The 26869-nt window shown below is 34.6% G+C and overlaps 3 protein-coding genes across 6 annotated transcripts; 1 reads left to right on the forward strand and 2 right to left on the reverse strand.

The window, feature by feature from the left end:
• The first annotated feature begins 9687 nt into the window (after nucleotides 1-9687).
• Nucleotides 9688-12667, forward strand: LOC132307445 (thymidine kinase a). Its single transcript, XM_059805204.1, has 4 exons — nucleotides 9688-10075; nucleotides 10560-10704; nucleotides 12005-12126; nucleotides 12299-12667. Exons 1-4 carry the CDS (start codon nucleotides 9786-9788, stop codon nucleotides 12570-12572), a joined length of 831 nt encoding a protein of 276 aa, XP_059661187.1. The 5' UTR covers nucleotides 9688-9785; the 3' UTR covers nucleotides 12573-12667.
• Nucleotides 12668-13392: 725 nt separating this feature from the next.
• Nucleotides 13393-16518, reverse strand: LOC132307446 (probable serine/threonine-protein kinase WNK11). 4 transcript variants are annotated; one of them, XM_059805205.1, is made up of 3 exons: nucleotides 16438-16518; nucleotides 14538-15096; nucleotides 13393-14055 (listed from the first exon to the last, which is right to left on the reverse strand). In XM_059805205.1, the coding sequence occupies exons 2-3, from the start codon at nucleotides 15039-15041 to the stop codon at nucleotides 13669-13671; spliced, it is 891 nt and encodes a 296-aa protein (XP_059661188.1). In that variant the 5' UTR covers nucleotides 15042-15096; nucleotides 16438-16518; the 3' UTR covers nucleotides 13393-13668. The 4 variants fall into 4 exon arrangements, with proteins under 4 accessions (XP_059661188.1, XP_059661190.1, XP_059661191.1 ...); XM_059805207.1 differs by having other exon boundaries at nucleotides 14538-15149; nucleotides 16438-16511; XM_059805208.1 differs by having other exon boundaries at nucleotides 14538-15154; nucleotides 16438-16510.
• Nucleotides 16519-23421: 6903 nt separating this feature from the next.
• Nucleotides 23422-25204, reverse strand: LOC132307447 (uncharacterized). The gene has a single exon (XM_059805209.1). It carries the CDS (start codon nucleotides 25061-25063, stop codon nucleotides 23561-23563), a length of 1503 nt encoding a protein of 500 aa, XP_059661192.1. The 5' UTR covers nucleotides 25064-25204; the 3' UTR covers nucleotides 23422-23560.
• Nucleotides 25205-26869: the final 1665 nt, after the last annotated feature.

Raw genomic sequence — 26869 nt, forward strand, 5'->3', positions numbered from 1 at the left:
GCAATCAATAATGATTTTATTGAAACCATCAATCCAATCCAAGGCAATTCAAATAGTGCATTTGGTCCGGTTTCGTGAATCAATGGTTTAGTTTTGGTTCCAAAATTACTAGAACTATTAAAATTGATTATTGTGAAGTTCAGATGTTACAAAAGACGAATCCATCTAAACCGTAGTAATTATACAGATGTATATTTATTTTTATTTTATTATATGATAATTTTTTTTGTTAACAATGTGTTTACTTACATGTCTCTTTTGTTCCTTTTTTCTTTTTTATTTATTGACAAAAACTCTTATTACCCCATGAAAACTCATCGTACACTCTGGCAAGTTGGGAAGATACTATTATAACCTTGGTTGGTTAAGTGTCCATTTTTTATTTACTTGACCCTAATTCACACAAAGATAATAATAAACTAGTATTCTAGTTTTTGTTTGCACATACATTATTCCCAACATATTTAAGAAATGTGAACTCAAAGAGTCAAATAAAGAAATTCTATTCAAGTCGTAAAAGTTCAGATTAAGTGAGGCTTAAGTTAAGTTAACACTATTATTATTAATTTATATCACAAGGTAAGCTCAATCCAAAACAAGGTAAGCTCAATCCAAGGATGAGGAAAGATTTGTTAGAGTTGCTTTGCACAATCAATCGGATTTAATACTAGTTATTGTAGCAGAAACGCAAAATAAACAATGTTGTTCAAGAAATAAACAAACAATAACGAAGAATAAAAAAAATCACACACAAGAACACAAGATATACATGGTTCACTAAAATCTTAAGGTTACGTTTATGGAGCACACCGAACAAATTAACTATGAAGAAGATGAAGAATTACAATGGAGAATTTTCTCTCAATCTCTCTCAATTGCTCTCTTTTGTATTGGCACAAATTTATCCCTAACCTCACACACTCTAAAATCTTATTAGAGTTGATATTTATAGAGTCACAAACTTGTCCTACAAGAACTTACCTTTTGTAGAATCTAAAACCAATAAGGAAGTTAAATTAAATCAGAAAACTGAATATTTCCTAAACTTCAGCAGTCTTGAAGTTTCCATATAATTAAATCTTCCTAAAAAATCAATTACTTAATCAGACTTCACAGAAACACAACAATCTCCCACTTGGAAGCTGAAGCACTTGTAAACTCATTCCATCTTCTTCTCATGCATCTCCCATGCATGTCGGTGCGCTTCTCTCTGTCTTCAAGCTAGAAGACCGACTGAAGTTGCGCACAACTTCAGTTTCTCCATGGTCACTATCTTGGTCAACATATCAGCCGAATTCTTGGTGCCAAGTATTTTCTCAAGTGTTAACACCCCATCTTCTAACAAAGATTTGATAAAGTGATGCCAAAACCAAAAGCAATAAGGAAGTTCAATCAAATCAGAAAACTAAATTTTCCCTAAACTTCAGCAGTCTTGAAGTTTCCATATAATTAAATATTCCTAAAAAATCAATTACCTAATTAGACTCCACAAAAACACAACAATCTCCCACTTGGAGGCTGGAGCACTTGTAAACTCATTCCATTTTCTTTTCATGCATGTCCATGCATGTCGGTGCACTTCTCTCTGTCTTCAAGCTAGAAGAACGACTGAAGTTGCGCACAACTTCAGTTTAGCCATGGTCTCTGTCTTGGTCAACATATCAGCTGGATTTTTGGTACCAAGTATTTTCTCAAGTGTCAACACCCCATCTTCTAATAAAGATCTGATAAAGTGATACTGAAGTCCTATATGCTTGGTCCTTGAATAAAATGCTGAATTCTTTGTCAAATTTATCACACTCTGACTATCATTGTGCAAAACATTTTTCACCTGTTTGAATCCCAACTCTGTCAACAAACATTGTAACTAAATCATCTCCTTACTGTCCTCTGTCATTGACCCATACTCTGCCTCTGCAGTAAATAACGCTATAATCCTCTGTATTTGCGAAACCCAACTAACTGCAGTTGTACCCACCATGAACACATACCTAGTAGTACTTCTTTTGTAGTCCACCTCACTAGCAAAGTCTGAATCTACATAACCATGTAGCTTCACTTCGTCCCTTATGAAACATAAGCATCTGTCTGTGGTACCCCGTAGATATCTCAATATCCACTTTACTACTTCCCAGTGTAGCTTGCCCGAATCCTTCATAAACCTCTTTACTGTTCCCACTGCATATGCAATGTTTAGTTTTGTGCACACTATGGCATACATCAAACTTCCAATGGCTAAGGCATATAGAATTTTAGCCATGAAGTTTTTCTCATTCTCTATCTTCGGACACTGATCTTGAGATAATCGAAAGTGATTAACTAAGGGAGTACTCACCGTCTTAGCATTATTCATGTTGAACCTCTTCAGAACCCGTTTAACGTACTCAACCTGAGACAACTTTAAAGTACCTTTCTGCTTGTCTCTGTTAATCTTCATTCCAAGAATCTACTTCGCTGCACCAAGATCCTTCATCTCGAATTCACTAGACAACTGCTTCTTTAATTTGCTGATTTCTTCAAAATCAGAATCTGCCACTAACATGTCATCAACATAAAGTAGAAGGATAATGAAACTTGACTTGACCCTCTTGAAGTGGCAGAAATGGTCAGCGTTGCACTTATTGTAGTCATGTCGCTTCATAAAACCATCAAACTTCTTGTATCACTGTCTCGGGACTTACTTCAAACCATACAAGTTTTTCTTCAACTTGCACACTAATTTCTCTTTCCCTTTGACTGAGAAACCCTCCGGTTGTTGCATGTAAATCTCTTCCTCTAGGTCACCATGGAGGAAACAGTTTTAACATCTAACTACTCAAAGTGCAACCCTTCTACTGCAACAATGCTAAGAACTGAGCGAATGGTTCTCAGTTTCATTACCGGAGAAAAAATATATGTGTAGTCAATGCCTTGCTTTTGCTGAAAGCCTTTGACCACCATTCTCGCCCTGTATCTCTTAAAAACATCATGTTCCTCTTTTACACTGTACATCCATTTGTTGTGAAGAGCTTTTTTCCTCATGGGCAACTTGGCTAGTTCTCATGTTTTGTTAGAGATAAGGGACTTCATCTCATCTTCTATTGCAAGCTCCCACTTGCTAGCATCTTCAACCTGACATGCTTCATCATAGCATTCAGGCTTACCATCATCTATAAACAATATATAACCCAAATATTTCCGATTCGATACATGAGGTTGCGTGGACTTTTTGGGTGCAGGCTTAGGAGTTAGAATCCGCAGTGAACTATGCTCTGTGAGTTCTGGCTAAGAACCCTTATATGTCTGCTCTGTGTCAATGCTCTCTGGATCATCACCCAACTCAACAAACTTAGGCTTACTCTGTACAGGACTAGTTAACTGTGCTACATCTCTGTCCTTGTACATCACTTTCTCGTTGAAAATCACATCTCTACTTCTGATGATTTTCTTGTTCGAATTATCCCAGAGTTGATAACCAAACTCATCTCCGCCATACCCAACGAAGATGCATTTTAGTGACTTTGGGTCGAGCTTTACCCTAGCATGGTCATTAATATGCGCATATATAATACAACAAAAAACTTTCAACCATGAAAAATTTACCTCTTTGCCACTCTATACCTCCTCTGGTATTCGATGCTCCAAAGGCACCGATGGTCTACGATTAATTAAGTAGGTTGCCGTATTGACTGATTTTGCTCAAAACTGTTTAGGTAGACCCGAATGTATGCGCATGCTTCTGGCTCTCTCTGTCAATGTTCGATTCATCCGTTCTGTCACCCCATTCTACTGTGGGGTTCTTTGCACAGTCCTCTCTAATATGATCCCATTATCAAAATAAAACTTCTTGAACCTAGTATCTTCATACTCACCACCATTGTCTGACTTTAACTTCTTGATCTTCAAACTTGTTTCATTCTCCACCATGACTTTCCACTTCCTGAACACATCAAATACTTCAGATTTGTGCTTCAAAAAATAAACCCATACCTTCTTCATGTGGTCATCAATAAAAGTCACGAAGTAGGATTTTTCGCCAATGGATTAAACAGTGGCTGGCCCCCAAACATCTGTGTGAACTAGCTCAAGTTTCTCCTTTCTGAGATCTCTGTTACTCTTCTTAAAATTGACCCTCTTCTGCTTGCCCATCACGCAACTCTCATAGAAGTTAATATTAATTGCCCGTATGCTTGGTAGTTTCCCCTTTGAGTTCATAATCTTGAGCCCCATTTCACTCATGTGACCTAGTCTTTGGTGTTAAACGTTGTGATCTTCTCTGTTTTCTGTAACTACTATAGACTTACAGCATTGGTAGTTATGTAGAAAGTGCCTGATTTCTTACCACGTGCAATGGTCATAGTGCCTCTGGAAACTTTCCATGAGTCTCCAGTGAAGGTTGTAATAAAACCTCCATCTAACAATTGTCCTACCGAAATCAGATTCTTCCTCAAGTCAGGGATGTGTCTCACATCCTTTAACTTCCAAATTGACCCATTCAACTTGATTTGCACTTCACCCTTGCTAACAATGCTGCAAGGCTGATCATCACCAAGATACACCTTGCCAAGGTTACTCGGTTCATAGCTATTAAATAACTTTTTGCTTGGGATGCCATGAAACGATGCGCCGGAATCTAAAAGCCATGACTTCGCCTTGCTCTCCAAAGAACATATCAATGCATCATCTGATTCTTCTAAGACAACGTTTGCTTCAGTTTTTCTTTTGGTTCCTTTCTTTGGAAGTCTGCAATCAACAAGGTAATGTCCATTCTTTCCACAATTCTAACACTCAATATTACTGAGATCTGTGGAATTCCTGAAATTTTGAGTTTGTGTCCTTCCATTCCTTGACTTGGATATGCCTTTGTTTCTATTACCGTTGCCATTCTTCTTATTTGAACAATTGCATCTGCTTTCAACATTCAATACTGAACCACTGGTGGAAACCCCTGCTGTTTGCTTTTTGATTTCTTCAATCAAAATCATGCTCACAACTTCTTCAAACTTTAACTTGGTCTTCCCTGCAAAGCTACTGATTGCTGTAACTGTGCCACTCCAACTCTCGGGTAACTGTCTTAGAATTAAAAGTGCTCGGACCTCGTCTTAAAAGTCAATATCAATAGACTCTAATTGCCCAACTATCTTGTTGAATGCATTTAGATGTTCGTTGAACTTACCACCTTCGACCATCTTCATGTTGAACAACTTCTTGATCAAGTGCACCTTGTTCATTGTAGAAGGGTGTTCGTACATACTAGAACGAGCTACCATGAGAGACTTCATCGTCTTCTCATTTTTGATGTTGAAGGCGACTGATTTTGATAACATCAATCTGACGATACCAAAAGCCTTCTTATCAAGTAATTCCTATTCTGCATCTTTTTTATCCTCTGGCTTTTCTCTCAAAGGTTGATACAGATTTTTCTGAAACAAAAGGTCTTCTATTTGCATCTTCTAGAAACCAAAGTTTGTGCCATCGAACTTCTCGATCATGGATGTGGATGTCTTATCTTTTGATGCCATTACTCCCACTAGAACGGATAGATTTGATTCAAAGACTTTCGGAATTTCGTCTAATACCTTATGTGCCCTAGGTTTTCAACCAAAAGCTCTGATACCACTTGTTAGAGTTGCTCTGCACAATAAACCGGATTTGATACTAGTTGTTGTAGCGGAAATGCAAAATAAACAACGCTGTTCAAGGAATAAACAAGCAATAACGAAGAATAAAAAAAATCACACAAGAACACAAGATATGCATGGTTCACCAAAATCTTAGGGTTATGTCCATGGAGCACATCAAACAAATTCACTATGAAGAAAATAAAGAATTATAATTGAGAATTTTCTCTCAATCCCACTCAATTGCTCTCTTTTGTATTAGCACAAATTTATCCCTAACTCTTACACACTCTAAAATCTGATTAGAGTTGATATTGATAGAGTCCCAAACTTGTCCTACAAGAACTTGCCTTTTATAGAATCCAAAACCAATAAGGAAGTTAAATCAGATCAGGAAACTGAATTTTCCTTAAACCAATAAGGAAGTTAAATCAGATCAAGAAACTGAATTTTCTCTTAACTTCAACAGTCTTGAAGTTTCCATTTAATTAAATTTTCCTAAAAAATCAATTACCTAATCAGACTCCAGAAAAAACACAACAAGGTTGTCCTGCCCCTTCCCGTTTATAATGATAAATTATAATTTTGTACTTATATTTTATTTTATATTCAATAGTATTAGGTATATATTAAGCAAATCCTAGTTTATTCTATTTCAATTACTAAATATTTTTTTTTGTATTATTCTTATCTGAGAAACTTCTTTTTTTTCTTAGTTGGTACTCACACACGTATTCTTCCATGAAAGTTTGAACCCTTGACCTCCTTTTGGGAAGTAAGAGCCCAAAACCGTTGGCCACTAGTTCATCATTGTATTATTTTGATACTTCAACAGTAATATTAAGTCTCAAGTTTCAATTGAAAAGTTGAATATTATTTTTATCCACATAAGTCAAAAATAATTATTACAATAATTAAAATTTTGTTTCATTATTTGTTTTCGTTAGATTCATAATATAATGACCAAAATACTCTACAAAATTCATTCCTGCCATGTTTAATAAACGGTTTTGGATGGGGATGTGGGTAGCTATGCTAAACGGCGATGGAGATGTGATGTCGTTCCCTGTCCCAAACTGCCCCGTTGCCATCCCTAATTGAATCAATTTAAAACCTATAATGAAATGAATTTTAAATTAAAATCTCTAAATTACCCCACTCAATGTTAAATAAATTAAATAAATAAACAAGATTCTTTTATAATATTTTTAAAAGAAATGGCGGCAATAGTGGATGGTGGCGACAATGGTGGTAGTGAAAGGTGGCAGTGGTGTAGGTAGTTGCGGTGGAAGGTAGCGGTGGTGGAAAGTTACAATGGTGTAGGTGCTGGTGGTAGAAGGCAGTGGAGGTGGCGAATGTGGTGATGGTGGCGGTATTGTAGGTAAAGGGTGGCGGTAACGGTGAAGGTGGTGGCGACAACGATAGTTGCTGTGGCAATGACAATGGTGGAGGTGGCGATGGAAGGCAATAATGATAGTGGTGGTGAAAGGAAGTGGTGTTGGTGGTGTTTTTTTGGATTTGGAACATAAGAATTTATTTGGAACTTGAGTGTGTATTTTTTTTTATTTTTTATTTTTTAAATTACTTCTATAGGTTTGGTTGTTGAATTGAATGGATTTTTATTCCAAAAAAAATAGTTATTATCACTTTAAATTTTATACCAAACAAATGAATTGTTGAAATGAACATTCCATATTATTTCATTTTTGCGTACCAAACTAAACATTATATAATTGGGCCGTTAAAAGAATTAAATATGCAAGTCAATGTGGATAATAATAATTCCTTACCGCTCATGGAAATTGAGCATAGAGGAGCTTATTTGCAATATTTGGTTTAGGAACGGAGTTGTTATAATTTGTTAAATTTTAGACTACAATTGCAATAATACTGTGATTATTTTTTAGAATTAATTGAAACATTAATTGGGTAGTTCAAACATCTTAAATCAAACTAGAGTTATAATTGAAAGTCCATGAGATCAACCAATTTGTAGAAATAGTGTCAAAAGTTATATCTCTATCCAATCCACCTTTCTCATGACTATCACAATCGGCCCTCACGACTGTATTGTTAATTCTTGAGCTCCGACCTCTAATTTTATACAATTTATATATTTGTATGAGATAATAAATGTATCATGCAGGATGTTTAATTTTTAAAAAGACAATACTTACCTATTTATTCGTGAGTAGGTGATCTCTACTAACTTGATGTAGTTTAATCACAAATGCACACACAGTCTCTTATTTCAAAATCAAGAAATTAAAAAATAAAGAAAACAATTTTTTTGGGAATAAATTCAATTAGCCTCTTTGTTTTGTCTTATTTATTACTTTTTTGATTTTGTAATTACAGTAAATGTGTGAATTTGTTATTAGACTATATCAACAATTAGTAGAGATCACTTACTCACTTGTAAGTAGACAATTATTGTTCATTTAAAAAAATAAAATACCACTAAATTACTTTAACGGGAAAAAAATAATGCTAAACTAATTAGTTGGCTATTATTGAATTGATATATGACAACACTTTGTGGAAAATGGTTTAGTTAGGTCATGGGTTATTCAATTGCATTTGAATGATTTGGATTTGTATTGGTTAGATTTGGTTGTGAATAATGGATTGTTAAGCAAGGTTATTGTTGTCATTTTCTTGGTAAGCATTGGATTAGGTTAGTGGGGTACATTGTTGCCCTCCAGCCTGCCATTAGTTGGTATGGTGGTAATGGCTGGATGCAGCATAACATGGTATACAATTATTTATGGAGAAGAATATATTGTCTCAATGCTTTATTCGACTAAATAAATTGAAACATTTGACTTCGCACCCAACACAAAAAATTTGCAAGTGATACGCATAAATATATTATGATTTTATTTATTAAAATAAAATTATATAAAATTATGATTTTATATAATTATATACCATGTAGTTATTATACTAATTATTTATATTTTCAATCATATCCTAATATTGCTTCATTTTTGTGTTAGGTGCCCAATTGCAAAGGAAGTGTGAAAATTATGCTAATTAAGCCTTGACATCTCAATTGAGTTTAATTCCTTTTAAATTTTATGATTATGTAAGAAAAATATTTCAAAATTAACTCAAACTCATTATGTCAAATTATTTTTGGCTTTGACATTTCCATATCTTTTATGTTATTTATTGAACATTCATATAACATATATAATATTCATTTCGATCTAAAATAGATGGGCACTTCGTGAACTGTGATTCACTTGGGCACTTCGTGAATTGTGACTCACCATTGTGCCCAAGTACGTCATAGTTCCCCGAAGTGTCCATCTATTTTGAGACAGAAGGAGTAGAATTTATAACAATTGTAAAAATAAAACTCTCATTGAATGTGCATGTACTTCTAAAGTCTAATATATATTGGAAAATTTCAGTTTTTTGTAAATTATTGAGTAAAAAAATCACACTAAGAAAAAAAAAAAAAACTAAAGAAAAAAAAGTGACTATATTTCGTGGAAGACTTTGCTATTCAGGCCGAATAGCCTAGCCATGGTTTGTTCGGCCCAACACTTAGACTAGACTCATCTGCCCAACCATCATATTGCTTTCCCCAAATAGTGAATCCAAAAAATTGTGACATTGGCCAAACATCATGAATTTATGGATGCAAATTTTCCCTATTGAAATATCTTTTTCGTTATATTATGAATTTGTGGTTAATTTTATCTCCTTCTGAATTTTGTCCCATCAAATCCAAATTAGCTTATTTTTGTAACAAAAGTTCAGTAATTCTAAACATTGATCAAAAGTTTGGGCCCTGCATGAATTTAACCGGGACTGGGCCAATATGGCCCAACCCAACACCTAGGTGAAATGGGACACATCTAATGTAGTGGGTCCCAAAACACTGATGTGGCATCCTGTGAATCCTCTAGACCGTGATAAACATAAACATCTCCACACAGAGTACCAATTCCCAAAAGTGAGAACAGAAAATCGCGTCACACCTTATCACAGCCCCCACCACATGTGAAAAGCCTTCAAATCCTCTATCATGTAAATAAAGCGCCTCTCTCTCTCTCTCTCTCAAACTTTCCCTCCAAAACTAAAAGCTCTCAAAAACCCGTCTCCTCCCTCCAAAATTTAAAAACTCAAAAATCCAAACTCACACGCCCATATTGATGTTTATATATACCAGAGATGAAGTCTATGATCTCAACGTTCTCTTCTCAACTCTCCACACAATTCCCAATTTTCATCAGATCTTCATCAATCCCAAAGGACCCAAACTCCGATTTTCTCTCTCTAAATCGTTCCATGTCTTCCTCACTCAAATACCCGGTTTCTCTGAGCTTGGTTGACGGCGGTGGTGACCGGATGGGACCGTTACGCCTTCCTTCCGGCGAGATTCATGTTATTGTTGGACCAATGTTTGCTGGAAAGACTACGGCTCTTGTTTGTCGAATCAAATCCGAGTCCAACAGTGGCAGGTTTTGAATTTTTGTACTTTAATTATTTGACTCAATTTGATCTTGAAATTCGTTGAATTGGTGTTTTATAGATTGATTTGTTAAGTCTAAAACTAATTGTAACTTTTTAATTGGAATTAAAGTTTGAATATTTGAACTTTTATTTGGTAAAATTAGAGTTTAGTTCAGATGTTCAGATCAGTCTAATTATTCGATTCAATTTCTATCTTTATTTATTTATTTATTTTGTACTTCGATCTGGTTAAATTTAGAGTTTAGTTCAGATGTTCAGATCAGTCTAATTATTTGATTCAATTTGAACTTGAGATTTGTTGAATTGGGGTTTTATTGCTTGATTTGTTAAGTCTAAAACTAATTGTAACTTTATAATTAAATTAAAGTTTTGATACATGGTTTTAAATTTTAATTGGATACATAAAAACTTGGACTTATCTATTTACTTTTTTTAAAAAAATATTTGTCATGTCAACTGTATTATATGTAGAAATATAGCGATGATAAAGTCGAGCAAGGATACAAGATATGCTGTTGATTCGGTTGTGACACATGATGGGACAAATTTCCCCTGTTGGGCCTTGCCAAATCTTTTGTCATTTAGAGAGAAAATTGGAGCTGAAGCTTATGATAAGGTATTTTAAAAGTTTGTTTTAATTTATGTTATTTTCACTTCTTGTGGCATAGACTATGATCATTGTTGAAGTCAAACTATGTGCACAGCGGTTTTTTTTTCATGGCTTTGATGTTTATGGTTAAGGAATAACTTTGGATCTCATTTGTAGCGGTCACTTTGAAATGGTTGGTGATAGTGTAAACAATGTTTGAGTTAGATATTCAATTGGGTTCAACCATTGATTACTGAATTAAGTGAGAGTGTGATCCAAGTCACACAATCCTTCTAAAGGGTTCGCCAAATTGGTGTTCTGAGAACGAATCTTTTTCCAATTTGTGAATTCAATGTTGTCAACCCATGAATTGAATCATTGAATTCATAATGGTTTTTTATTCTTTAAATGATAGAGAACCATTAATGATATTTAATATAGCCTTATAGGCAACAATGAACCAAAATGTATTACGTAGTAATATAAAATCAAAATTGTTAAAAAGGGGCAGAACTAAAATGAATTTACAAAACTAAGAAAAAAAAAAAAAAATTACAATGTTAAGAAAGGATAGCAAATCCTTGTCATATTGTAGCTGATTCATATGGATCATTCTTTATTTATGTTATTTACTTGATAAATGTTCTAATTATAGGATTAAGTTCTTAAATAATATATTTGGCTAAAAGTATCAAGAGTGTGTGTTCCCAAATTTTAAATTTTGTTGCTTTCTCGCTATCACTTCATGTGACTTAAGAGTCTGATGCAACATTGCGAAGCAATCAGATAATAGTCAGTGGATGCAATGAGTGAGATTTTATTTTGTCTATTGTTTTGTGTGGTGTTGACCAGAAAGTTTCAGTGGGTGTCCAACATGTTTGAAGAATTAATTCTGTTGTACTAATGAAAGTTCCATTGAATGTCCTTGAAAGAACTAGAATGCAGCTTTAATGCATATTGAAGAATTTTGTAGAGTCCTATTAGGACCTTTGCACAGCACTTGTAGGGAAAAAGTGAATACATCAATAGCAGGACAAGCAAAGCATTTGCATCCGTAACCTCAGTTTTAAACACTAGTAGCATTGGATAGGTGTGAGGCCTTTAATAAAGTAGGTAGTATGCTTCATTTGATTTATGAAAAATCATATTGATTAATTTGGAGGAGATATTCAAAGAATTCAACAATTTTTTACTGTTTAGAAATTTTTTTTTTCAATTTTTTGGTTGAAGTGATGCTGTTAATGGTTAACACAAAGGCAGTATATGTTCTTAATTTGGTGGTCACTATGCTTTCCACTGTCTTCTTATTGGTGGTACATGTTGACAGTTGGATGTGATTGGTATTGATGAAGCTCAATTCTTTGATGACCTCTATGATTTCTGCTGCAATGCTGCTGATCATGATGGAAAAACTATAATAGTTGCTGGTTTAGATGGTGACTACTTGAGGTAAACCTAAAATGATAATTCTCATTTGTTTTCCCTATGAAAAATTTTATGCTAGTTTTATCAAATGTGTGTGTGTTTCCACCCCTATATCAACAACCTTAATGTTTCTTGTCTTTCATTCCTTAGCTACCATTACTACGCTTTTTATGCGAAATCAAAATGTTTATTGCAGAAGGAGCTTTGGTTCTGTGCTTGACATAATACCCCTAGCTGATTCCATAACCAAGTTAACAGCTCGATGTGAGCTTTGTGGCAAAAGGGCCTTTTTCACTTTGAGGAAGACGGATGAAACAAAGACGGAACTTATTGGTGGTGCTGATGTCTATAAGCCTGTTTGCCGGCAGCACTATGTCAAAGGACAGGCTGTTATTGAAGCAGCAAGGGTTGTCCTGGAGTCTTGTAAAGATAAGAGTGATTCATGCCTTGAGAAAGTAGGAGTTGTTTAGTTAATATAGCTGGCTTCTTCAAATTCTAATATGTTTTTAAGGGCTTTCAACTTATTTAAATCAGTTTGTTTGATTAACATGTTGAATTTGGGTGTTCCAAGCTGCTTTTATTGTACTCCACACCGTCTTGTTATATGTATATATAAGTTTATTGCTTGAGAATTTTTTAGTTCTTGGTCCTCTAGCACTTTGTGGTGAATATATATTCACTATAAACATGTGAATTCATTGATCACAAGTTTCCTAATATTTGATCATACATGGAGATTGAAGAGTGAAGACATATGAGGGGGATTTGAGATAAATCTTTTTGGGGTCTGAATTAGGTAATTTATTTTATGAATTTTACTCCATTGTGAAATGCTGTTGTCAGAATAATTAGATATTCAAAAATTATGCCTGGATTTTATTATGTAAAATTACAGATATGGGGGTTTTAGATCCATATTTACAGTGATGTGGAGTCAAAAAAATATATATGTTTTTACAAAAATGAAGTTTTGAAAAATATATAGAGTGGTGGAAAAATCTGTTCATAAAATTTCTCTTCTCGTCTTAGTCTTTTCCTTTTGGATTGGTGTACAAGTTTATTCAAAAAATATGCGCCATTGTGTATCCTTTTTAGTTACCATGATTTTGTTTCTTTTTTTTAATAAACGGTATTGGGGTTTTTAGAGCATCCCATAATTTGTTTCACATGCGCGAGCTAATTATTGAAAAGTTCCTTGGGGCTGACCTCGAGAGGATTGGAACTTCGTACATTGGTTACACCAGTGCATAATTTAGCGATTTCGACTAAAAAAAAAGGGAAAATCACCGAGTCTGCTGACTGCTTGCTACAGAAGGCCAAAAAGTATGCCAGCTTGTGGGAACACAGTAATTTTAGGGCCAAACTTGTCTTTGAATACATAATCATTTGTTAAAACCAAACCAGCTTACAATATTCACAGAGCAATTGAGAATAGGCCATTTCATTTGCATTGAGCCCACAAGGGCAGATAACCAAACAACTGTGAACGTATAATTTGTTACAAGTTCTCTTAAGCAGAATCCAATGGTTCCTTCAGCAACATTTCTGTTTTGAGTTGAGAACACATCATCCAATAAGGTCACTTTCGTCATAGTCAACCTCCGAAAGGAAAGGGTCCTTAAGAAGATCAGAGGCCGAGGGTCTTGCCCTTGGCTGGCCGATACACCTCTCTATGAAGGCCTTAAATTCTGGATCACTCACTCTGTTCATGGCTTGAGGTTTCACCCCGGTTGTCACCTTCTTGTATATCTTGGCAATACTGTCACACTCACGGTATGGTATCTCCATTGTCGCCATTTCAAGCAAGCACATTCCGAAAGAGTATATGTCCACCAATTCCGTGTAGTCCTCCTCATACAGCTCTGGCGCCATATACTCCGGTGTCCCAAGTAATGAATGTGCTGCATGGCTCTTCCCCACTATTGTTGCTAACCCTAGATCACCAATCTTAACCTATTCAAATAAACCAAAATCAAGAGTTGAGAAAAAAAAAAAAAAAAAAAAGCACGAGAGAAATATATGTATATATTCTATTTTCCTTAGCTCTCTTAGGGCCTTACGCTCCATTATTACAATGTATATTTCATTTTTGAAGCTTGAAAAGAAAATTGTCTTTTGGTTAACTTTGGTGCACTATCTTGTTAGGACAACAATTTCCTTGGCTCTAGAAAATATATATTCTTGATCTTAATTGTATTCATCCTTCGATTTCAGTTCTTCAATACCTAAAAATGTATAAGCTTAGCTGAAGTGAAAATCGAATAAGTTGCTTAGTGGTCAGATTATCAAGAAATAGACAATAAAATAGGAAACAGAAACAATATATGCTCAATATATATTGTATCTTTAACCACTAGTTTTACTAGTAAAAAGAGAGATCATTTGTCAAAATTAAACAATAATATCTAAAAAAAAATTCAATGAAAAATAGATACCTTGCCATGGTTCCCATTGATGAATATGTTAGTGCAATTCAGATCTCTATGAATGATGCAAGGATCATGTGTGTGGAGATACTCCAAGCCCTTGAGAATCTGTCTTGACCATTTCTTCAAGGCCTTCATGGAGACATGGCGATGTTTGTTCCTATAATCCCTCAAAGTGCCGGAGTTGCACGCCTCAGTGATGAAATTCAAGGTGGTGTGCTCTCTGTCCACCCAATAACTGTAGAGAACAATGATGTAGTCATTCTTCAAACTTTCCAGCAACCCAACCTCTGAACGGAGCCTTTTAATAAAAGACGGATTGTCACCGAAATTCCTTAACTGTATCTGGTTCCAGGCAACATCTGTACCTTCCAGCAGATCAAATGCCCTGTAAACCCGCTTGACAGCACCAGAGCCTAGCAGGTCACTGTAACGGCCGAACCTTCCCGATGGATCAATCTCGACAAATGGTTCTGTGTCTTGATCGGATGAATCAAGACTTGCAGATGGCATCTTCCTAGTGTCGTTGTAGAAAATCAAGACTCGACTAAAATCTACCACAAATGATCTGAGTTCAAAGAAATTAGTTGTAGTGACACCACTCTCTCAAATGATCACAATCTGAGCTAAGGACCAAGAGAAGCAGCTAAATTAAAACTACAACCATAAAGTTTTCGAAATATGATCCGAGTAGAATCTTCAATTGGAAAATAAAAATCAACCACAAATTGTTAAGGCTTGTATGTATGTTCAACTGATCAAATGAGGACAAATGATCAAGAAACACAACTCAAAATGACTTAACAATGGCATTGGTCAAACTAAGGCTCCGTTTAAATAATTTTTTTAAATATTTTTTGGTGTTTGGTTGCAGTATAATATTTACTAAAAAAATAAATATTAAAACCTAATAAAAATAACTTACCAATCAATTTTAGGCAAATTATTTTACACGCCTTAGACCTTCGCCAAACAAAAAAAAGTAAAAATAAAAATATATATTTTACCTAAAAAGGAACATCTTTTCCGAGAAAAATATTTTAAGTGGAAACAAACTGAACATAACTGTAGAATATTTTCCATTAAAATGTTAAATTAATTTAAATAGACATTCTATTCCAAATGGTCTGAATAAAATGAATGATTCCCATTTTCAATACAAGAAATTCAAGTTAAGCAATCAAGTTAGAGCTCTGTCATTGCCGACTTAGAACTATGTTTCGTCTATCAAATTCACAATCTACACGAAACCTTCAGAATAGATTGAAACAGACTTAAGCAATCGAAACAACATGTTAAAATCAATTAAATAATCAAATCAAACAGGAAAAAAGCAATATAAGGCGGCTCAAATTGAAGCTCCATTACAGTGACTTTGGTAAATTTATTATCTGTGCCAATTTGATTGAATAATGATAAATAAAAACTAAAAACTGTCGACCACAAACACGCTCATGCACAACTCTGTGATAAAACAAGTTGCAATGGTTGAATCAGACAATAAAAAATCAACAAAATTGGATCAAACTGAAGCTCAGAGCATGCCAAGCTTTGGAGTATCAAAACTCATATAGTCAGCTTAAAATAAAAAATAAAAAATATCAGTGTGAAACGATCAGAACACAAACATATACAATTTCGAGGCTGATAAAGACAAAACCAAACACAGAAAGATCCACAATGAACAGCTGAAATTAACCTAAAACTGTAGACTTTTTCTTAACCAACACTCGTATCCTTCAATCTCGTTGAGAAATTCAAATCAACAAGCAAATTTAAAAAAAAAAAGAAGTTAGAATTAAAAGAGACGGATTGTAGTTGAGCTTTGATCAAGCAAAACTTGAAATCAAAGTTTAAAACTGTGAAAGTTGAAGCCGATTCAGAAGAGAAAAGAGTGAAATGATTGTACCTTGAGAGAGACTTTTCAAAGCGTATTCAACGTGGAGAAGCAGAAGATAATTTGCTTTTGTGGAGAAACTGTGCAGGGCTTATTTGAAGGAGGTATATATAGGGCGCGTGATGGGATGTAATTTGAAATTTCCACATTTATTTATTGGGTTTAGTTCGTTAATTTTAGGCGTGCCCACTATTTGGTTTGCCCAATTTGAGCGAGAACGGTCCCACCGGTTTCAAATATATTTAAATTGAAGAATTTTAACTGTTACAATTAGTGGAACCAAATGTGATCTTATTCATTGATATTTCTAATTTGATAGGGTTTTTTTTATTTATTATTTTTTTTTATTAATTATTTTTCTTGGGGTAAGTAAATGTAATTAGAGGCTTCCACGATTGGGAATTTAAAAAGCTATTTTTAATAGTCGTATAGATATGCAAGACAATAAAATAACCTTCCTTTGACCATAGAACAATGAATTGCTGGTATATATGTTTGGTTTAATTTTTTATAAACAGTTCCAAAAAAAAAGGAAATTAAAAATCTGCTTTTAAATAATTATAAAAGATCATTATTTGACAACATAATTTTCTTTTAACCGCATTTTTAGAAAAATATTTACCAAACAATTCTTTAAGGGTTCGTTTGGTTAGTTGGAAATTGATGGTGAAAAATGAAAGGCACAAAAAGTGAAGTGAAAGAAAAGAAAATTATATTTCTATCATGTATTTGGTTTGCATGGTTTTTTTGTAAAAATTTTGTGGGAAAATGTTGTTTCGTTAGTTTGGTTAGTAAGAAAGTGAAAAAAAAATGATTTATTTATTTTTGATAAGTAAAAAGAAAATGATTTATATGTCAAAACTACTCGTATGAATTCAATACTAAGTAATATCCATCATGCAACAATTATAATAAAACATATAAATAATTGTTTTATGAATAAAAATATATTTGCGTGCATATATATAGAATCATAATTTAAAGGTCAAAAAATTATAACTTAATTAGAATCCTAATTTAAAGAGTTAGAAAGTTGTAATATAATTAGGAGCCCTAACTTATTAAAAAAAAAATTGCTCATTTTGTAAGTCTGAAAAAAAAGGAAGAGAAATAACCGGTGATATAATGATACAATTTTCACGGGCAGAAATATTACTAAAAACTTTTCATTTCACGCTAACCACGTTAGGATTGTTTTTAATTACAGTAAATTCTGAAATTAAATAACAGGTTGAGCATTGGCATTGAAGGGCCATGTGAGGCCTGTGAAAACAAATAGCAGCCCACTGGTTTTTCTATATGGTTGCAGATTGTCAACGTCAAAACAAGCTGTCAAAGTAAGATGAACTCAACATGATTATGATATCCGTGATATTATTGTTGAATGTGAAAAGAAAGAATATAAAGTGAGTTTCGGAACATCGAATCTAATCATATACTATAAAATGTGCCTCCCCTTCAACAACTGTGAGTTCACGTAACACCCGTGCCTGATTTGGTACTACTGCTGAATCTAAAAATAGATCCTCTAAGCAGAACCCATTCCAATCACACACACACATCATATACAGTATACACACACACACACACATCATATACACACACAGACTCTTCATTCATGTGACGGTGTTTCAAACTCTTCTCATACAGAAAATTTGTCTAATATATATAATAAACTCTACATTCATGTGCAGTTGTATATCAAAGGCCACTATGTAACGGTGTTTCAAACTCTTCTCGCACAGTACACACACACACACAGTTAAAAATAACGCATCTTGCAAAACCCATTCCAATCATATACACCTATGAAAATTGAAGGAGACTCAAGAAGAACATGATGGAGGCAAGCCATGTGAATACACGTGAATTCACTTTAGTTAGAGTGAACTTGTATTAATAGTCCCAGATAATTAAGGAAGACGGCAATGAGGTTGTAAAGTTTCTGCCCGGAGTGAGCAAAAAGGCCTCTCCCAATATCCTGTCAGAAACTTTCAACAAAGAGGGAAAGGGAAAACCAATAAATGACCTACAACAATAACTTTAAGAAACTAGAAAAGCAGAACTTTCTATTGACATTCATAAACAGTGAGGATTTTTAAGATGCAAAGGGCAACTACTGACAAAAATCACAAGGAAAATAGACTTTCAAGAGTCTTGACAATAGATGGCCATGGATCCTTTTCATTCTCCTAAAAAGAAACCCTCCCCTTGGAGAACACACTCACGAAGGGGGAAAAAAAAAATCCTAAAAAAAAAAAACCCTCACATTGGAGGGGGCCACACCCACGACGAAAAAAAAAAAAAAAAAAAAACACCTACCAGGTACTGATCCAACCTAAATTATCAGTGATTATCCTAAAGCATCAAATAAAGTAATACAGAGTCTGCATGATACTACCTATTTAAGTAGATCAAAACTGGCCTCAATTAGCATATAACATTGAATTGTTTTCCAATGGACCACAACTGCAGAGCATGACCACCACATTTTCTGCAACCACCATTAATTGAAGGTAATCAGGAAAGTTCCTGATCTGTTAAATGATACCATCCAAGAACATTTCCCCCATTTTCCCCAGCATTACTTTTTCTTTTTCTTTTTCTTTTTTGGTTAGGTTTTCCCAGCATTACTTGACATCTAGCAACTAAAACAATAATATGGTTTTACCAAGTGAAGGGTGGCGTCTTAAAAAAAAAGTAAGCAAATTATGCAGGGACATTAATGCGACAAATCCACATCAGTTAAAGGCTGAATGTACTCAAAAACCAATGTATTAACTATTAAACATGAGATACAAACACAAGACTTGGACACAGGCTCAAAGCATTCTATGGAAAAATGGCAAGTACCCAGCATGTACACAACAACAAAGACATTATCCTTTGTATTCAAAATTATATTATATACAACAAAATTAATTTATGATAAGTGAATTTAACAGTCAATGACTGCATTAAATTGTAATTTATGAATCAGAATGATCAATGACACCTTTTGTCACATGAACAATAAGATAGCAAACATATACGTGTATGCGGATGTGTATTGTACAAAAGTAAGTATGATGACTCATCTCACACTCCTATGCTCCTCCTTTAGTAAAAAATTCCTAAATCTTATTTTATTTTTATATATGGTCAGACGTTTCATAATTTTTATATAAGCATTCAAATTATTTCTTCTTATACTTGATCAAATACTAAAAAGAAGCTGTACCCAACCTTCAAGGTTCATTTATCACAAGTTGATGAGCATCCAAGAAATGTCAGCCATGTATTACAAATTTTATTTTAAAATCAGAACATGTCTAAAGATGTATTCGATTACCGATACATGTCCGACTTGAACACAGCTCCTCATTAAAAGTGTATGTTTTACTTGAACCATAACAAATAATACATTAAGGATGACTGGAGGAGAGAAGGGAGGAGGTGAAGAATCATATACAGGGGGTGGTCTATTACTTGCATTCGATTCTTTGACAGCACAACATTCCAAATAGAACTCTCTTATTTTTTCTATTAGCAAAATAAGAGGAAACAAAAGTTCAACAGCCATAAGCCCATAGTCCATGAATATTAATCCAAGAGATTTTTCCTTGGATCAAATCTACACACTAACAATCCCAGGGAAAACACGTCAACAAATCAAGCATTAAAGTTATCATCTGGTAATGGTCGTCAAAAGTCTCGGGAAAGAATAAAGCATACAGGCCATGTGGTGAAGGGGTTGGATCACAGTTTCGAGGCGAGTTTAAGCGCATTTGATCACAAAGAAATGCTAAATGTCAGTTGAAGTTCCTCGGTATTCAGCCTAGGATGATTGACAGTTTATCATATAACTTTCTTATTTCACCAAAAAAAAAAAAATAATAACAAAAAAGAAGAAAGAACACTCATGAGACTGGAAAACGGGAACTCTGAAGTCACCAGAGAATCTAAAAGGAAAAACATTGGAAAATAACATGATTCTTCTATAGTATTGCTTCGGAAAGAGTGGTGGTTGATATTATAAAAAAATGGGTGTCAAGTAGTAGCTAAAAGAAAGAGCAGAGGTACATTCTCGCGCCTTTTTTTTTTTTTTTGGTAAACAATCTCAGCATTTGTTACCAAAGCCTAGAGTTCAACCTCAGTGAATGGTCTAATCTTATTTGACAAACGCTGATTGTCAAAGGAAAACAGAAACGAAAGTCCTTTGACATCTCCAAGACACAGATCAAACACAGGCTCTAAAAATTACAGAGATAAAAACATGCTTCCTCAGACATTTGTGTCATGTAACATTAATACCCCCAAAAAAAGTAGCATAAAAAACAAGTTCCCTATCAAAAAATAATATAAATTTTTTTGAACTTTTATGCTTTCTAGAACAAAGACTTCAGAATTTAAAATAATAAATTAATGATTTCAAATGAGACCATGAAAATAAGAACGCATAACCCATATAGATCTGCAAGATGAATATTAAGAAAGGCAGAACTTCCTCGGATGCAAAATCTAAATGGCGAACTTCTATTTCAAATTCTAAGTATCAACAAATTGAAAAACACTACATGCAAAGCAAGAGTTAATTATAGTTTATGCCCAATCAGTGTTATTAAAGGCTCAAGGGGCACCAAGGCGCTAGAAGTCCTTTGGAGTCTAGGCGCGCGTCTGAGTAAAGTGAGGCGCACAATTGAAAATTTGAACTACCATAAAACATTCATATCTCATAACTCATAAGTCATATCAATATTCTAAAATTAATATCAAATATAAAAAAGTAAATCCATCAACTATACTGGTATCCAACAACCATAAAACAAAGCACAAATTTGTTTTTTTGAAAGGCAAAACATAATTTGTTTTTTTGAGTGGCAAAGCATAGCACAAAAAGAAATAAATTTGTTTACAAAAAATAAAATAAAAATATTTTAACAAGAAAAGAAAAGGAAAGAAAAAAACAGAGCGAAATAAAAAAAATACAGCCCAAAATAAGAGAGAGATGTAGACGAGAAGAGAGAGAGAGCGTTCAAGAAAAGAAGAAAAAAAATAGCCCAAAATAAAATTACAGAGAGAGGAGAACTAGACGAAGAGAGAGATGTAAACAAAGATGAGAAGAGAGGAGTAGAGGAAAAGAGAGAAACGAAGAAAGAACTGACATGGCTAGGTCGTTTGTCTTTGTAACTAGGGCTTTGTCGTTCTTCTCACAGTCTCACTTATTTTCTATTCGGTTGCCACTTTGACTTGGGCTTTCTAATTTGTTTATTCTTTTGAACAGAAGTTCCATCTCTCGTACTATTGGGCTTTCTTATTTGTTTATTAAGTTGCCAAAAGTACCCTTCTTGGCTTGAGAAATAAAATAATCATTTTTTTTAGCAAAAAAAATCGGTGAGGCGAGCACAGGACGAGGTGCAACCGAGGTGCGCGCCTAGTAAACATGAGTGAGCGAGCTAGGGATAAGAACAGGTGCTACACCTGCGCCTTTAACAACACTGCGCCCAATGTGAAACCATATATAAGAAGGGAATGAGAAAAATGAAAATAAAAACCAGTTTTCCATCAGCTGAATAGCCAATTACAGGACATTATTGCAAAACTTAATCCTAGTTTATTTGAGTTCAGCCCATTGCAGATGCACCCTAAATCAAGAACAAAAGCTTCCATTTACATCTCAAGCAGAAGTTTTTGTTAAGCTGAGAATTGCGAGGTTCAGAAGAAAAAAAAAAGGATAATTTTAGAATTTGATTAATTTCCAAAGGATGTTAGGATGTTTTTTCACAAATAATTTATTAGACATCAAGTACGGATGCCTAAAGGTAGACAGACTAACCAGTGTGCGTGCGCTTTGTTGTGCCCATGCAACGGATACTTTTATCATTTGTTAACTTGCAAAACATTGTATCAACAAAATCAAAAAGATCTTTTAAGGTTAGTATCGTCATTTTCATCCTCAAAATTTTCATTATAGGAGCCCCACCAACCCTTGTCCTCTATTGCCCTTTTATGTCAGAACAATCTAAGTGAAGGAGAGAAAACAATACAGCATTTAAAATAGTGATCCGTAACCAACTTGGGGCAAGTCTAACAACTGAATTGGAAAGAGCAAGTTCAAGAAAGCATAAGGAGAGTCGAGATCTTTAGCGATTAGGTTAGATTGAACAATATCAGAAATTTTATCTTACTCATGAACAGCCCAATAGATCAATTTGAGACCTCATTTTTTAAAAATAGATTAATAATAAATACCATTCCAGAATTGCTTCTAGAATTCCTAGAAGAAAATTAAGGCCCAAAATGAAGAACTCTAATTCATTTTGATGATAAAATCTTAATGTGGTACACAATACCAACAATGGTGCAAATTGATGAAGGGCATTAGAGAAAATTTATTAAAAAAAAAAAGAAAAAAGTGACAGTTTCAACAACAGGTATGCTGTAATTAATACTGACAGAGTTCTTCAGTCACACCCAGTGGGGTCAAATTAATTACAACATATAGGAATGTCAATAGTCGGATTTCGGTTGTTTCCCACCATGATATTCTAATAAATGGTACTAACAGAATATTAAAACAATTGTACCACATAGGCATTGAACCAACTAACAATATGGAAGGGAGCAACAAAAATGCATGTAGGATAAAAAATGTTCAGCAGAAGGATCCAGAACCATGTGGACAAGAAATGATTTACAAAAACTACGCATACTAGGATCCCATAAGACCACGAATTGTTAAAGCATATAAGATGTGATTGTCCCTAATCTAGGAATGACAATTTTCAACAGTATTAAATGAAGCAGTTCTCTATTCTCTTTATCAAAAAACTCCATTTCAAAAAATGCAAAAAATGGAAGGCAAACCTCTGATGGACAAAAATAACTCACTCAACTATATAGAAAATGTAAGCATTCTACCACTTTAAAAAAATTCTTTCTTTCTTTCTTTTTTTTTTTTTTTAACAGAGGAAACCACAAAAGGCAAATATTAACATTAAATGACGTCAACAATACTGAACAGAAAATTTGCAAGCTTTTGTATTATTTGTAATTCTTACAAGCGCCAACTTTCTTGTTCCCAAAAGACAAGAGTATTGTACTGTCAAAACAACAATGCTATCATACAACGAAAATGGGGGAAAAGACATACATATTACCAAGGAGGATTAGAGTCTGCTCTTACAGAGGGTGACCTGGAAGCTGGACTCCCATCTCTTCCAAGCCTCGACATACTCCTCCCAGTTTTTGGAGTGCTTATCCCAGGGCTGGAACCCCGATAACTGGCACGAAGAGATTCATCAACAGAGTTCGAGGACTTGGAAATTGCATTCCTCATAAACTTCAGAGCAGCAGGAGAGAGTGTCCGCGCACTCGGGCTAGCACTTCCTCCTCTAACTGGTGAGGGCAATGGTGGCTTCTGATGTATCTTAGACCTCTCCCTCAGTTTGCGTGCGGCGTCCCTAGACAATGAATGAGCTTTCAGATCTCTGGAAGGTGGGAATGGAATCTTAAAATGGGGGCCTTCACCACTACCACCAATACCAATTGGGGTATCCTCCTGCTCTAATCTCAGTGGCGTGCCTTCAATTTCTCCCCACGTTATAAATGGTGATTCGTCCACACCGGGTGCAGGGGACGGAGTTTTAACATAACTATATCCATTATCTGCTTTCTTTGATGATTCCACATAAAATGGGTTTGGGGTTCTCCTCAAATCATCCAAATCATACTTTTTCATTTTATCCCCTTCCCTTGCTGACAATGACATCTGAACTGGAGTCCCTCCTGCAACAGGGGTGTAAAGCACTGCAACTGTATCTTCATCTTTCGGCCCAGAATCCAATAATTTACCATGAAATCGGGTATTCGGCCTATTAATTTCCTTTGTTAAGCACTTGAGCCTCTCTGCCCTCTCCTCCTCGGTTAACGGCGCTTCACCCCGATCAGATGGATGATACATCAACAGATTCTTCGCCGTATAGTTCCACCCTTCCAAAGTACTCGGTGGCTGATCCGATGTCCCATACCCATCGGTAATCCGATCCCTCTTCACATCCTCAATCAACCCAACATCCTCCTTTTCCCCTTCTGTCAAATACCCATATCTCTCCTTCCTCTTCCTATTCACCTTCTCGATAATTTTCGAAAAACTATTATTGTCCTCACTAGTATACCTCCTAAAGAACTCATCCAGCGACAACGCCACATCTACTGAACCATCACTAGACTCCTCAACAAGCCCAAAATCATGACTTGCAACAGTAGGAGTTTTATCAAATTCGAAAGGAGTACTTGTTCTAAAGAAAGTTGATCCAGGGGTTCGTGTTTTACCTTCAGTATCAGAATTGGATACTTTTCCGCTTCGTCGCTCAATGATCTTCAATTGGGCATCGCGAATTTGCATGGGATCGCCACTCCGGACGGCTTCGAGCCAATCGAGACGGTCCCTGAGCTTGGGGATGTCGGGGAAGAAGTCACGTTCGATGATCTTCTCGATTGAGGCGACGTAGGAGTCCTCATCGAGGACGGCATGGTTTTTGCTAGGGTTTTTTGCGGATTGGGTTGAAGAAGTGGATGGGGTTTGTAAGGATTTTTCGGAGAGAGAAGGTGATGGTGAAGAGAGGTGTCGAGGTGAGTGGCCTGGAGAAAAAAGCATGGTGAGAGATAGATAAGAGATATGAAAGGGGTCGTGAAACTAGGGTTTCTGAAAGAGAGAGATGGGGATTTTGAAAGGGGTTGTGAAACTAGGGTTTCTGAAACTGCAATGTGCGTACGAAAGGGGGATATGAATATCGGAGGAGATGAACGCGTTTTAGTTTTAGAAAAGGTGATTCCTTACCGTGTGGGTTCCACAGACTGATTAGGGACTTTCAATCGTCGATTATAATTCATCTCATCCAACGGTTAACAACTAGACCTGTCAATGGAACGGATTTTAATCAGGATTCGATCCCATTAATCCGTTATGAATTGAATAAAAAATTTCATAACTTGATTACGATTCAAATCTTTTAATCGAGATCCGATCCGATTAGTCCGTTATGAATTGAATAAAAAATTTCATAACTTGATTACGATTCAAATCCAATAATCCGTTAGCTTAACAATTCGAATGTGAATTATGCTGATCCGATTTGATTAAAATTATATATAAAAATAATTATATATATAGTTATTTATCAATAATATATAATTATTTATTAATAATTTTACACACACACACATATAAATATATATATATTAATACTTCTATTAGAATTGTATTAGAAGGTAACCCAAAAATTTAAATAAAAAATAAAAATAAAAAAATCATAATGTTATATATATAATAGCGTGGTGTTCTTATTCACGTGCTAATAAATCTCTTAATATACATACTAATGACATCATACTCTTTATAATTGTATATGTTAGTAAATATGATTTTAATCCGATTCAATTCGAGTCCAAACTAAATAGGTTATGGATTGGGATATTCAGTCCAAAAATTTCGTTAGTGATCCGAATCCGATAATCCGTTTTCTTAACAAATCGAATATGAATTTGATCGATCCAATCCGAATCTGATCCCCTATTAACAACTAAGCCTTTTTCAATTAGTTTGGCACATTAACAACCGTTAAATTGATTAACTAAATTTCTTTTATTTATTTATTCTATTTACTTTATTTCGGGTCGGTTTGATGGAAACAGTTTGAAAGAATAAATAGGTTTGGATGCTAATTTAAGTTTGTGTGTGTTTTAAAATAAGTGAACAAAAAAAGGAATTTGGAAAAGAGTTGTGCACTAACTAGAAGAGTTTGTAATTTAGTACTCCATCCGTCCCATAAAAAGTGTCACTTTTAGTAAACCGTAACTTTCACAAATTGAACTGACACAATTCTCTAAACATAACACTATTTTTGGGACGGAGGTAATAATTATTTATTATTATTTTTTTTTTTTATACCAAATGCCTTCTTGTATCACACGTTATTTTACGGTCTTCTCATGGTACAATCAAATTTAAAAGATAGACAATCAAACTATTCTTATGCGACTAATTCTTTAATTGACGACTCGGATGCAATGGAATCACAGTCTGAGGCCATTGTGTGTAGTCAATTGTGGCCTAAACCAGCACTACCTCTTTTTATGCTATATCCTTGACACTTCTAACGACAAAAAATAAATAAATTACACATTAATATAGAATAATTCGTAAAATCTTCGGGCTGGACTCTGGGTCGATTCTTGAGGCAAAAGATTTAGTTGGATAAGTTTAACATTCTATAGATCGGTTCTACAAAAGTGATTTTGGAAAACACTAAACACTACTTAAAATAAGATAAAATTTTAAGCAATTACTGATGAATATTAAGGGTCCGTTTTGGGAAGTGTAGTGTGATGTAGTGTACTGCTCTAGCCTAGAACAGAATAAGTGTGTGTTTTGTAGTGTGATATTCTGAAATGAGAACAAAAC

This window comes from Cornus florida, unplaced genomic scaffold (assembly GCF_030987335.1).
Source record: "Cornus florida cultivar Cherokee Brave unplaced genomic scaffold, ASM3098733v1 CherokeeBrave_3.0.0_Hap2_Chr05, whole genome shotgun sequence".
NCBI lineage: Eukaryota > Viridiplantae > Streptophyta > Magnoliopsida > Cornales > Cornaceae > Cornus > Cornus florida.

What these genes read in the sequence shown, in the direction of transcription:
- LOC132307445 (XM_059805204.1), top strand. Translation starts at nt 9,786, where the DNA reads ATGAAGTCTATGATCTCAACGTTCTCTTCTCAACTCTCCACACAATTC. An exon ending in TCCGAGTCCAACAGTGGCAG is followed by an intron (nt 10,076 to 10,559) that starts GTTTTGAATTTT and finishes TATTATATGTAG; the next exon opens with AAATATAGCGATGATAAAGT. An exon ending in GAGCTGAAGCTTATGATAAG is followed by an intron (nt 10,705 to 12,004) that starts GTATTTTAAAAG and finishes ACATGTTGACAG; the next exon opens with TTGGATGTGATTGGTATTGA.
- LOC132307446 (XM_059805205.1), bottom strand. Translation starts at nt 15,041, where the DNA reads ATGCCATCTGCAAGTCTTGATTCATCCGATCAAGACACAGAACCATTT. An exon ending in TCAATGGGAACCATGGCAAG is followed by an intron (nt 14,056 to 14,537) that starts GTATCTATTTTT and finishes TTATTTGAATAG; the next exon opens with GTTAAGATTGGTGATCTAGG.
- LOC132307447 (XM_059805209.1), bottom strand. Translation starts at nt 25,063, where the DNA reads ATGCTTTTTTCTCCAGGCCACTCACCTCGACACCTCTCTTCACCATCA.